The sequence below is a fragment of the Anabrus simplex genome, chromosome 8 (genome assembly GCF_040414725.1).
Source record: "Anabrus simplex isolate iqAnaSimp1 chromosome 8, ASM4041472v1, whole genome shotgun sequence".
Classification (NCBI taxonomy): Eukaryota; Metazoa; Arthropoda; class Insecta; order Orthoptera; family Tettigoniidae; genus Anabrus; species Anabrus simplex.
In genome coordinates, this window is record NC_090272.1 from 225,611,613 (window position 1) to 225,626,246 (window position 14,634).

Consider the following 14,634-nt stretch of genomic DNA (forward strand, 5'->3'; position numbering starts at 1 on the left):
GTAATAGCGTAGACTGTATTTTCTTATTCCCTGCCTTTATGTGCAGATTTTCATTAAATTCTGTTTACCCATTTCCTCGTGACTCAGCGCTGATATGGGCTTAGCAACAAAAATCCAAATTCATGAATATCTCTGTTATCATAGCTAGTACTGTAAAAATGTATAAGACATAAATGATCAGAAATTCAATACTATATAACTTTAGTTATGTAGAATTTATCGATAGGACCACTAATAACATAAATATCTGAGAATTAAATTTTAGACCTTCCCCTAAACTACCATTTCACTCAGCATGAATACAATTATTTATGGCCTAGATTGTAGCAACTTATTCCCCAACTTCACTTATTGATTTTCATTTTGAAGGGCGGAAAAAAGTCCATTTGACACTCCATGTCGTACGATGTCGGCATGTAAAAGATCTCTGGTGACACATTTGGTGTTTACCCGACAAGGGGGCCTAGAGTAAAACGGAACGTCGAAATTGACGAGCAGACAGCCAGATGGCGTCAAATTGAAATGTCTGCACACGGTAGCTGAGGTCATATTATTATTATTATTATTATTATTATTATTATTATTATTTTTTTTTTTTTTTTTTTTTTTTTTTTTTTTTTTTTTTTTTTGTAGGTAGTGTATTAAAATAAAACGAACCAAAACTTAACCGTGGGTGGACGGACGAAAGAAGATAGGCTGCCAGAGAGAGGATGCTGAAGTTCTGGGCTGTGAGGAAGGCTTCCAGAAACATGTAATTGTTATCTAACGTGGTCTCTAATGGCCGTAAACGAATATATATTATTATTATTATTATTATTATTATTATTATTATTATTATTATTATTATTATTATTATTATTAAATTCTCTTCAGCTGTTTTCTCGTGATGTGCATACGTATATGCATACAAATATAGACAGACAGACAGACAGATAGAGAAACACCATTCTTTTTTAATTCTGAGCAATGTACATACAAAACTATTATTGTATATATATAGATGTTCTCTTCCCTTTTAGATATTTTTTTTGCGAATTTCAATGTTTTATTGTACCAATTTTCAAATATGTATAGCTGAATATGGCCCAATTTGGTTGAAACTAGTACTATAATTTTAATGTTGTAATGATAATATAAATAACTATTATGAAAATATAGTCATATTCATTACTGTATTGAATATGTGGACCCATTTCACCCTATTAAGTATAACAACTGTCTATACAGATCACCATGAAATTTGTATCATATTGATATGTTTTCTTGGATACAAGTACAAGTTGCAGCTGCTACTGCTGATGAATTTTCTGCATTTCCCCTGTTTGATTTTGTGTTGAGAATTCTGCAGTTGCCTGACCCAAGATCTGATATTTCTGTCAACATATTTTGCTTATAAGAGCTATACCTATCTTTAGTCTACTCATTTCCCTTTTTAGATTCTCTAACCTTGCACAAGGATTCAAACTTCTAATATTCCATTCTCCAACTTGCAGAATGTCAGTATACATCTTGCCTCTCTCAATCCGGAGATCGGAATGGGAGACTGTTTTACCTCTGGAATATTTTACCCAGAAGGAAGTCATCATCAGTACAGCATTCATTCATATAGACAGCTGCAGGTCTTCGGAAGTTAGTTACAGCTGTAGTTCCCTGTTACGTTCAGCCATATATGAGTATCAACATACCTAAGCCATGTTAAATATTATTACAAGGCCATATCAGTCAATCATCAAAACTGCTGCCCTTGCAACTTCCGAAAGTCTGCTCCCCCCTCAATGAACATTTCATTCGTCTTGTCTCTCGACAGACACCCATCGGATAGGGTTGCTCGCGTAGCTCAGCTACCTGCTTCACTGGGACGGACAAGCCTCCTTACTGTGACAAGGTCACATGGTTTGCAGGGTAATAGTAACATAAAATGCTCAAATAGCCCTTTAATTGATCACTGTCAGTTTAACTGGCAATTTTATTATCCGTTCAAGGGTCTGGTCCCGACCAGTTCATTTAAGAGGCCATCCACTGTATTTTGCTCACAGTTTTTGTTTTAGAAGCTGTGATGTTGAATGACCTTTTTGAAGTCCCCTTGAACACACAAGGAGTAATGTTGAAAGGATATAGATGAGAAGTCTTGTGCAGATTTTTAAAACTGATCATTCTTTTAGGAGCTGTCAGATTGATTGGATCTTTGGCAGATGCTCTTGTGAATATTGAGGCTCCAGAAGAAGCACCAAATATCAAGAGTGAAGTGACTTCAGAGCTACTAACTGCATTAGAACAGGTGGGAATCAAACTATATTATTTGTAGTGGCTTTTCTTGTTTGTCTCGTTGCAGAGGAGCCTTCAGGCATCACTGGCACAGAGAATTCATAAATACAAGTAATGGTATATTAAGGTAGTGTGAGTTGTGTGAAAGTAGGAGAAGAGAGGACAGACAGGTTAGAGCAGAGAAATAGATCACAGTAAGGAAGTGCCCATTCACACTACTATTTGCTGTTGTGATGGATGAGCTAATGATGACTGTAGCTGGAATGATTGGGGAGAAGAAGATGAAGGCAACAGTGTTCGTCGATGGTATGATGTATAAGATAATAAAGAGCAAGCATTACAGGAGCAGCTGAATTCATGAGTAGAAACAATGGAACACTGTAGGATGAAGTTCATTGTGGAGAAAAGCGAGTTTCAAGTGATAAGGACAAAATAACGACCAACAGTAGATAATTTATAACCGCTCGGTTCTTCAGTCTGCCAAAATTAATTTTGAATAATTAAATCTATAAACTATGTGAAAAAGAAAACATATGGTAACAGAATTATATCTGAAAATAGAGAAGAGGATGGCACCTACAGGATCAGGCACAACAACGAGCTCTATGAACATCAGGAAGACATAGTCACGTGTATGAGGAAAAGATGACCGACATTCTACAGGCACATGACGCACCTGAAACCCTGCAGGCTCACCAACAGAATCCTCAGTGACAAGTAGGGGAAAGGTTTCTAAGACCAAGTGGATCACCTCAGTAAAATCAGACGTAGAGGAACTACAGATTAGAGACCACAGAGAACCGATCTGAGTACCGACAGGCCTCTACAGGGAGTCTTCCCACTGTCTTCACAAATAAAAAGAGTTCAGGGACCACCAGACGTAAATGGATGGATGGAAGGAAGCAGGCACACAGCCAGAAAATGAAAGTGTACTGTGCCAGGGAAGAAGCAGAAGACCATAGCTAAGAGTTAAGATGAGCCCCGTGGTCCCTAGTAGGCCAGAACAAACTGGAAAAAAGAATGACATGTTTCGTTCTTGAAATACTTTTATGAGATTCTATCAAATCACACTTAATATATTTAGAAATGTATAATAAACAATGATGTTTATTTCTATTTAAATCTTTAAAAACTGAAATTCCTCTTCAGGTATAATTCTGTTACCATATGTTTTCTTTGTCATGTAGTTCATAAATTTATTTATTCAAAATTAGTTTTGGCAGACTAAAGAACCTAACAGTTATAAATTAACTGAGTGGAAACTGAAAAGATGTACTACTTGGACAAGGTGAGAAGGTGAACAGGGAGGACTGGCACATACATCTCCTCAAAGTGAACTGAAGATGTTACTGACGTGAAAATTTGTATTTGTAATCTTCTTTCAAACTAAAGAAACACATATTCTTTTGTTCTCGGAAAATCTACTTAAGGGGGGTTGAATGAATTGAAAAATTAGTTGAATTATTTATATGAGGATATGTATATCTCAAAAACTAAAGATGTTACAGGTGTGAAAACTGGCATTTGAAATCTACTTTAAAAATAAGGAAACTTTTTTTTTGACTTAGCTCTTAGCTCCAAAAGGCAATACCACAAACGTGGTTTACAGAGAGTTTCTGGGGTAAATGAAACTCAGTTTTCCAGTGATGTTTTATACTTTAAGGATTTTCTGATAATGCCTTAGTACAGTACCAAGGAGCAATTACTTTTATCAAATTACAAAATCTACACGGGTCAAGCTGTGGGTAACTACTAGTTTTACATAATTTTTCACTTTGAGAGTGAATTCTGTAAATATCATAGTTCTTCCCCATTTATGTCTTATGTGGTATGTTTTAAAATAAGGCAACAAATTTAGTTCTAGTTTGTTTTTAATATCATGTATGAAAATAAATTAAAATAAATGAAATTTAATGTCTTAAAACAATCAAAAATAATCATCTTCTTCTTCCTTCTTTTTTCTTCAGTGCTGGTCCCTCCTGGTTTGTCTCCATTTAGTTCTGATATGGGCCATGCCAGGACTAAAAAGGATGATCTTCAGCTCTTTATGAACAGTATCGACCCATCACTGTTTTGGTTGTCCCTTTGGTCTCTTGCAAAAGACTTTTAACATGAAACCCATCTTTGTGATAGTATCTGACCTTAATACATGTCCAAACCATCCTAGACAACCCTCACACATTTTATCTTGTATCAGTGCATTGTCAAATCTCTCCCTGATGATTTCATTGGAGATGTGGTCAAGTTTAATGATGCCAGCTGTCCACCTCAGCATCTTCATCTCCATAATGCTTAGTTGCACTCTGTCTCAATTGTAATCGGCCGGGAGAGGTGAAGAAAAGAGTGAGATGTGATGAAGGAGAAAGATGGGGAAAAAGGAAGTAAATAAATTAAAGGAGATGTGAGGGAGGGTGTGTAGTTTAGACGAGAGTGCCATGGTGAAACTGAGGTTTGAGGAGTTGTAGGGTGGCGATGATATTACATAGTGAAGTTGTAAGGAGTCTGTAGAGATCTGTACGCGGAGGTGTGTGGAAGAAGGGACGAATTGGGTTATGGGGTGGACGAGCGTGGTAATGAGGTTGATAGGAAGGATGAGCTGGCTGGGTGCGACGACGTGTAGTGGCGGGTTGATGTCTAGGGAAAGGTTGAGGAGAGGAGCGAGAATGTTCCACTTTGTGATGGCGTCTGTAGATGTGCGCTCCACTGGAGATGAGGCGAAGTACTGAGTCTTCCGTTGGTAGATGGAGGAGTACTAATGAGGTGCCACCAGAAGAGTTCATAATGCGGAACACCCACCGTGCTGGGACGCCTCCTGCATGAAGTTCATGTAGGACTTCGCGTTCAGTGATGGTGGTGGAAATGCTGCAAATGACACAACTAAACATTGAGGGTTGAGACGATGATTGTTGTTGAGACGATGGTGGCAGTGCGGTGGCTTCTGTAGTTGGAGCAGGTGCGTTGTCGATTTGATGGCAATTGAAGTAGCGGGGTGTAATATGTAGAAGACTGGGGCGTTCAGAGGTGGGTTGTGTGGGGAGGGATGAGGACATTACTGATGAAGGATGGGAATATACAACCGTGGTGAAAGAATGGTGGGGGCGGGTGAGCGTGGAGTTCATGGTGGTAGTAGTGGTGGTGAAGGTGGTCATGATGGGAGTGGAGGGTATATCGGGGAGGCTGACTTCCAAGTGCTGGTGTCGGCTGCTTACTTTTTTGGAATCGGCTGGGAGCTGATAGTAAAGCTGATGTGCCACCCGGCCGATCAGAAAATACGAGGAAAGTCTGGAGTTCGGAGTCGTCCAATACAGTGAGGTCGATCTCGACTTATGCATGTGTGTGACCCCGTGGAAGCCACTGCGTAAGCTATTTGGAGCCACCGGCAGTGCCAGTGCACTATGAGAGACTTTGTCTCATTACCAAAAATTGACGCCTGCCTGGCCATCAGATGATATAGATGTTGATTCCCATAGGGAACCTGAAATATTTGTTCCGAATGAGTAAATTTATAATACCAATATAAATGGTCTGTTATTGGACGTTATAAATTTTTCCAGCTAACTCATTCCTGGTTGCAAGCATTTATAATGTTCAATAACGGATCATTTATATTGGTATTATAAATTTACTCATTCAGGACAAATATTTCAGGTTCCCTATAGGAATCAACATCTATATCATCCTGAGAGAAAGGGCATTCAGTGAGTGGTGTAACTTGCATCAGAAAGGAAGAGGTGTATGCTTATACAATGAATATACTCCTGCCAACTCCTGGATTTGAGACCATCAAGTCTTGTCATATAATGAATGGCGTGAGGCAATTAAGATGACAGCAAACATTTCAGCAGTTAGATTGGTACAAGGATGATCTCAGAATGATTCCCTTTGTAGGTGCTGCCTCAAGGAGATTGGAACTCTTGCACATGTTCTGGGATATTGTCCTCATGGTGAACTTTTAAGGAATATGCATTGTCATAACATCCGCTCGTGAATTGCGACAATGCTGAAAGACCATCCTTTCCAAGTATTTGAAGAGGTTCATGGCTTAGCGGACAATAGGAGCCACAGACAGATGGACGTCATTGCCTTCAAGAATAAGAAGAGAGGTTACATCATCCACCGCACAGTCCGCTTTGAAAGCCATAAGTCACAGCCCTCAGATGTCAACCTCAAGAAAAGAAATATTTACCTTCCAATAATTCCTTACTACAGAAAATTGGCATAATGGGTCTGATGATTGGAGCAAGGGAAACAATTCCCATTTTTGCCACAAATTTTTGGAAACAGATGTTTTGTCAGTTACAACATTAGGGGAGATTGCTATCATAGCCTTAAGAGGTTCATTGATAATTCTATGAAATCATTGTTACAATTAGGTTACCATCATAATTTCTCAAGTATATCTAATTCTCTTCTAAAAATGAATGTTAAAGTATACTTTGTCGCAAGCCAGTCTCTGCATGTGAAGAAATATTTCATAAAATAAAATACATATACACAAGGTAAATTCTGATCATGCAGGCACAATACTCTCAGCCTTACACATGAGAGTGTTAAAGTATTCTGTCATGAATGAACATCTAGAACTTAGTGTTGTCAAGGTTGTCAGTTGTATGCTTTAATAAACTTGAAAATTATTTTCTTCTGAAATCTTATGTGATGTTTCTTTCACTATCAGGTACCAGTGCCTACAATAGCAGCAGTGACGCAGGTAGCATCTGTGTTACGCAAAGTGATAATCACAGATGAGAAGGCCTTGAAACCTAACAATGCTGTTGCTGCTGCCACAATGACAAATTCACTAAGCAACCAGCTTTTGAAGATGATTGAGGAGGACGCCAAGGGCACCGAGGAGGTCCGACAAGTTGCCAAGTGAGTTTGCTACACAGTCTGAATGTGTCACTCCACTTTGCACACTTTCACTTATGTAGACTCTTCACTCTAGATTACATGTTTGTGTAAGAAATTTAAAAGTTAATTCTATATGTGCTGTTATATTGTATATCTACCCCTTAGTCCTGTTTCCTGATACAGGAATGGGGATGAGTGCGATGGCATGTTTTTACAGCCAAATGCCCTTCCTGATGTCAACCTGTATCGAGGAGCTAATGAAGATGAAACGAATGATGGTGAATGAAATTGGAGTAAAGTGGTGGAAGGAATCGGCTGTCACCTACAAACAGCATCTGTCCAGGTATGATGAGAAAATGGGAAACCGCCGGGCTGAGTGGCTCAGACGGTTAAGGCGTTGGCCTTCTAACCCCAACCTGGCAGGTTCGATCCTGGCTCAGTCCAGTGGTATTTGAAGGTGCTCAAATACGACAGCCCCGTGTCGGTAGATTTACTGGCACGTTAAAGAACTCCTGCGGGACTAAATTCCAGCACCTCGGCATCTCCGAAGACCTTAAAAAGTAGTTAGTGGGACGTAAAGCAAATAACGTTATTATTATTATTATTATTAAAATGGGAAGCCACGGAAAGCCATTTTCAGGGCTGCCGACAGTGGGGTTCGACCCTACTATCTCCCGAATACTGGATACTGGCTGCACTTAAGCGACTGCAGCTATCGAGCTCGGTGAATACCACTTCACTTCTTTCTTATCATCCCTTCTTCCTTCCTCTTTCTCCACAGTGCCTTCATACTTTCAGAATGTTGCACTCTTCTCTCTTCAGTCCATCTTCCCCCTCTGCGCTCTTTCTTTTCTTCCACAAGAACTTTTATGTTGGAAAGTCTTTTCCTGAATTGGTCTCTATCACGACATTCTTCTTCTGCAATTCCTAACCTCTCGAGTTCTTCCTTCATCTGCTTAGCATATCCCCCCTGGCTCTTCAAGTAGTATATTTTAGTAAAAAATTTGTTTATTTAACCTTGCTGGATCCATTCTGACCATGAGTCCATAAAATTGCAACCGTCTTTTCCTTATTGTTGTTTCCAGGTCTTCTGTTCTTTTGTATATCTCCTTATTTGATCGTAATCTGTAGTTTCCCTCTACCACCCTCGGGCCGTAAATTCTCCTTAATATTCTCCTTTCAATCTTAAGTAGTTTTTCCAGGTTCATTAGTTTTGCTGTTTCCACCCCATACTGAATCACTGGTTTTACCACAGCATCATAATGTCTTAGTTTGGCATTAATGGAAAGATTTTTTGTTGTAAATGGCTTTAGTGGCAGTGTTTAGCCTTTCCAACTTAAGTCTCCTATTTTCCATGGCCTCCTTATCCATCCTGTTGCTACTGATAATCTCTCCCAGGTATTTAAACTGCTTGGTGACCTTCACTTCATCATATTTCATCTTCATTGTTCTTTTCACATAATTCCTGTCCGTGCTCATCATCTCTGTTTTTTTGAAAGAGTTATTTAAACCTGTTTTCTTGGCTGTCTCCTGTAGTTCATTTATCTGTGTTATTCCTTCCTGTTCTGTCTAAGCGAAGAGTGCCAAATCATCAGCAAAGTCCAAACACTTGGGTTTGACATGTTTACTTTTACTACCTATTATAGCACCTGAGTCATTATGTTTCCACAGTGTTTTCATGACCTTATCTAGAACCACGTTGAACAGTGTTGGTGATAAGCTGTCACCCTGTCTCAGACCTGTTTTTATCTGGAAGGGTTTGCTGATTCACTCTGGATATGGTGTTTGTTAGTGTTAACTTAAGTAAGTTGAGTGTTTTTTGATCGATGCCATATTCTCTCAGAATGTCCATCAGTGTGTCTCTATCTATTGAATCATATGTTATTTGAAAGTCAACGAAAGATATGAAGATGTTCTTTGGTCGCACATTGTAATATTTAATTACCATTTTTAGACTCAAGATTTGATCCTGGCAAGAGCGCCCTCTCCTGAAGCCACCCCTGATACTCTCCCAACTTGTGGTCAATTTGTGGTGTTAGTCTGTTCAATAGGAGTTTAGAAAAAATCTTATACGAGATAGATAAAAGTGATATTCCTCGGTAGTTGTTGATGTCTGTTTTCGGTCCCTTTTTATGTAGCGGGTGTATTAATGCCACTAGCCAGTCTTCTGGTCTTTTTTCATCTCTCCAAATATTCCGGAACAGTTCTGTCACTTCAGTGATAAAGGAGTCATTGGCTATCTTCCACAGTTCTGCTATTACTCCATCTTCACCAGGTGCTTTGTTGCTCTTTAGAGAGTTTATTACTTCCCGTACTTCTTCCTCATCTGGTGGTTCGGAATCTGGGTTCTCGATTATGTCCTTCTCAATCTCAAATTTTTCCTGTGGCGATTCACAGTTAAGGAGGTCTTTAAAGTACTTTGCAAGGATTTCGCAGTTATCTTTATTGTTCAGGGCAAGAGTTCCATCTGTTTTCTTGAAATGCAGGCTTGGTGCTATATAGCCTTTGATTCTATTTTTAAAGGCCCTATGAAATAATCTGTATTGTTTTCCTTGAAGTTCTCATCCATTTCTGTGACTTCTGCCCTGAGGTGTTCTCTTCTGACTCTTCTCAGTGTTTGTTGTGTTTTTTTCCTTATTTCTCGTGATTTTTCCAAGTTTGTCACAGTCTTATTCTCGTTCCATGATTTCCATGCCTCAGATCTTTCTTTGATTGCATTTTTGCATTCTGCATTCCACCATACATGCTTGCTTTGACATTTCGTAGATGCTAATTCAACTGCTGGCTCCTGCAGATTTTTTGCCTCTTCATTCCAATTTTTTGGCACCTGTAGCTTTTTCCTGTATTCTTCCCTCTTTTCTTGGATGAGTAATTCATGGTCAATTTTTGGCACTCTATTGCCACAGGTATGTGTTTTTCGCCCAGGTGTGAAATTCATCTTAATCTGTGATAAGTAACGGTCTGATGTTGCATTAACCGTTTTTCTAACTTTGACGTTATGAATTTCCTTGTAATTGTTCTTGGATATCGCTACATGGTCTAGCTGAAATTTGCCTAGCAAGGGGTTTGGTGCTACCCACATTTTCTTTTTGTTGGGGCGTGCTATGGAATGGGTAGACATGAGCTTTAAGTTGTTCATGTTGCATAAATTGATCAGTCTTTCTTTTTATTTGTCCTGTTGTGTGCCGGGTATTGTCCAACTATTTCAATGTTCTTCCTTTCTTGCCCCACTTGTGCATTAAAGTCCCCCAGAAGAATTTTGATGTTATTTTTTGGGATCTTGAATATTTCATCCCCCAGTTTGTCCCTAAACTCTTCAACCATATCGAGGTTCTTTTTATTATCCTCATTTATTGGTGCATGAGCATTTATCAGCGTGTATTTCTTATTCGCTGATTTGACTGTCATGAGCGATAGTCTTGAGTTTACACTCTTGAAGTCGACTATAGAGTTTAGAAACTTTTTGTTTGCTACAAAGGATGTTCCCAGTTGCGGAATGTTTTTCATGATCTTTTTTCTAGTCTTTCCTTTGAAGATTCTGAACCCATCTGATTCAAAAGGTTCTTCATCCACGTACCACGTTTCCTAGAGGGCCAGTATTGAGATGTCGAGTCTATGTAGCTCTGCTGTTAACTGTTTCAGTTTTCCAACCTGAATAAGGGAGTTGATGTTGTTAAATGTTCCAAAATAATATTTTCTTTTATTCTTGAATTTAGCAATGTTCTTGTGGTATTCCGATTCACTCACGAGCTTCAAAATGTCAGGCACCCTGGAATCCAAAAGCCTGATTTTGTCTTCAGGGTAATTTAATTCATAAGAAGCTTGTTCCATGATATTAATGTTCAGTTTAAGGGTTAGACATAGTCCAACATTGTACAACTAAGGTTGTTAGCCTTAGAGGGCCTCATGATATTTTCTGGTGAAAGGCAGGCATTTCCTCCTACCTTAAATAGGTATGGTTTTCCCGCCAATACTCGGGTGGCTAATTGCAGTGGTTACCCACTGGGTGATGAGGTCGCCACATCCCTACGCCTCAAGACTTTTAACCTAATGTTCTGAAAAGAGAAAATTTGTGAGGTTTTTTTTTTTTTTTTGTATATCCAAGGTAGTCTCAGAAATCACTCAACCAATTTCAGTAATTATTTCATCTTTAGCAAGTTCATTTCTTCAATACTTGGTATAGGCTGTTCAGGGTGTCCAGAAACTGCCATATAAGAAGACCAGTATGTGACTTTGTACAATATTTTAAGTTCATTTATCTTGGTTAAAATTTTGCTAAGTGTTTCAGTGCTTCAGAATTAGCTGTTCAATTTGAACATCTCGCAGAATCTCTTCAGAAGTATGATACTCTAGCTACGGTAGGAGGACATCTGTTGGTGTGCTGCTATTTTAGCTTAGCAGTAAAGCACTTTCATGTTATGTTTCTCTAACAAAGTCCAAGAAATAATTTTTTAGTAACATTTTTATTGTTTCAGTTATTAGTTTACTTATTTATCCTTTGATTGTCACTTTTGGTAGTTTACACATTAATAATAAAATAATAATAATAATAATAATAATAATAATAATAATAATAATAATAATAATAATAATAATAATAATAATAACAACAACAACAACGTTGTATGGTCTCTGAAGATGCCTGGTACAGGTCTTTTGAGTCGATGCCGTATAGGTGACCTGCACATCTATGAGGATGTGGCACTATTAATGATGAATTCTAATTATGAATACAGCACACACACCCAACCCCTGATCCATTGGAATTAACCAATTAAGGTTGGAATCTCTGACATGGCTAGGAATTGATCCCTGGACCCTCTGTACCAAATGCCAGCACGCTAACCATGGAGCCAGACGTTTTCACATTGATATCAACTAAAACATGTGTAGTTTCTTTGTACTGATACTTTTAGTATTGTGCAGATATGTAATTAACATTCAAGTAACACACAAATTAGCACTGTACATAATAATAATAATTATAATGAAATAAGTCCAAACATACGTCAAATGGGAGGACCATGTCACCAAACTCTTAGCCTTTAGCAGTCTCGTATTTCTGGAAGGCAGCAGATTGAGTACTGGAATGCCTCATCCGCCAATTGTGCCATTCTGAAGGTTTCTTTCTCCACTAATGCTGCCATTAAAGACTTCACCATAGTCCTGGGAAGGGGCTCTTGGTAGGTGCTACCAGGCAAGTTAGCTGGACCAAGGTTGTCCTGTCCTGTGACAGGCAGAGTCTAGCCTCCCATTTATAGTATAAGTTGGTGAGTTTACTTTTAGTTTAAATAAAGAAAAGAAGAGGTCTGTGTGCACTTTGATCAAAACTGTTAAAACTGGACATGCTAACAAAAAGGAAATGCAATTTCTGTCAGTCTGTTTGTATGAACATATGCACATCATGAGGAAACAGCTGAACAAAATTGATCTATTGATCTAGGCTGTAAATATTTTTATTCTCATTTGAAGGTTTAAAAGTTAATTATTGAATACTGATTGTGTTGATGAATGGTAAATAACAAAAGTTGTAGAAAATAAGATTTCCAATCATAGGCATATTAAAAGTTGATCTTACAATGAACAATAAGATTTTAAATTTATTTCCTGTATCCTGCCATTGTTAAGATTATCTTACTGATGACTTGTTTCTAACAAAAAGAGGAGGAACAGTAAATTCTCATAGCATACTCAAATGTATTGTCTGTCCTTAAGCGGGCCGTGAATGTGATGTGCGATCCAGAGTAGTTCCCTTGGCGAGTAGAACAGCCTGCCTGAATATTGGTGGGGAGGAGCTGGGGAGCTGGATAACTCTCTTCTTTATCTTGCCATTCCTCTAGATCATACATATTCTGATAACTATCTATGGCCTTCAACACGCTAATTGTCATAGTGGCCAGTGAAACGTGACCGAGTGGTTGACCAGAGGTAAATAATTAATGGACTGTTGATTATTGTTACCAAAAGTATATAGATCTAACTCTGACTTCAGAATTGAGACAGTAGTACACGATAGTATTCTACCTGTTGGATCTGTGCTATGCAGGCACTGATAGGAATGGGGAGTTTACATACTGAATGGAACACAGCAGAGCAATCTCCACCACTTTCTATGGCCAGGTCATTCCAGCACTGGAAGTTGGTATTAGTAGATTGCAAGCATAGTACTGTTCGTGAAAAGTGGGAATGTGTGCCAGTTTTCTTTTCATATGATAACATTGCCATTAACCGTGTCATTCGACTCTGAATTATATTCCGACCAGAATACTGACATCATAGCCGGCCTGTTGAAGCTAGCTTTAAATAAAACTGATGATTACTGTGTAGCTATTTTGAATCTTTGTTAAATTTACAAGTAACAGAAAAGTGCAATGTCTAATCTGTTTTGTTCAGTTTATATATACATTACATAGGAATCATAGAAGTGTTTACTTAGACATACTTTTTCTCCTTCTTCTAGGTCTGTTATAGACTGTGTCTCAACAGTAATTGCTACATTCCCCACAGGGAGGCCAGCTGAGGATTACTCTGATATAAATCCTGAAGAAGTGGAAACGCAAGGAAATGTAATGTATGGCAGGGGTAGTAACGTACAGTTTGTATTATTTTGCCAGGTCCGTTTGATAGGTCTATATACTTATAAACACTGTTTCCTTGGTATAAAGTATTAAGTAATTATTACTTATTTTGTACTGAAAATAAATTATTGCATTTGGGTCTGTTGTTGGATGCACTGGTGAATGATTGGCTGTTGAAGGTGCTCTCTGTCTTATCATAGTGATAACGTAGTTAATGCCTATTAAAATGTGGTTAATTTTGTGTCTGTATGATCTATTAAATATTAGTGTTTGTCTGAAGTAATTGAGATTAGTGATATCTACAAGTATTTCAAATTTTACATTGAGGAACCTGAAAGTGGACTCAATAGAACAGAAGGTAAGGACTTCAAGACTAACATAGTATGGAGTTGTAAAGTGAATGCCTGGCACAAGAACACCACATGCATGCCTACAAAGAAGGGTTGAAGGAAGAAGGCCAGTGGGAGGATCTAGGAAGAGATGGCTACACCAACTGAGAGAGGGCGTGGAGAGAAACGGCTAGGAAACAACAGATAGGGAATCTGCCACCTTGGTGACTGCCCTAAATGCAGATCAGTATTGGTTGGTTGGTTGGTTGGTTGGTTGGTTGGTTGGTTGGTTGGTTGGTAGGTCGGTCGGTCGGTCGGTCGGCCGGTCGGTCGGTCGATGATGGAGAAGACTCATTCAACACCACCCTACCCAGATGGTGGAGTAGTTCTATGATGATGATGATGATAATGAAATGAAATGGCATATGGCTTTTAGTGCCGGGAGATCCCAGGACGGGTTCAGCTCGCCAGGTGCAGGTCTTTTGATTTGACTCCTGTAGGCGACCTGTGGGTCATGATGAAGATGAAATGATGATTAACACAACACATACACCCAGCCCCCGTGCCAGGGAAATTAACCAACTATGGTTAAAATTCCTGACCCTGCCGGGAAT

At 38.8% G+C, this 14,634-nt stretch overlaps 1 protein-coding gene across 1 annotated transcript in view; it reads left to right on the forward strand.

Annotated features, from left to right (window-relative positions):
- The window catches only part of LOC136879384 (polycystin-1-like protein 2), a 421,935-nt gene that overhangs the window by 86,376 nt on the left and 320,925 nt on the right, over positions 1–14,634 (forward strand). Inside the window, exons 8-10 of the mRNA XM_068229099.1 lie at positions 2,163–2,278; positions 6,941–7,134; positions 13,574–13,679. Coding sequence (XP_068085200.1) covers positions 2,163–2,278; positions 6,941–7,134; positions 13,574–13,679 — 416 coding nt within the window. The remainder of the gene's footprint in view (positions 1–2,162; positions 2,279–6,940; positions 7,135–13,573; positions 13,680–14,634) is intronic.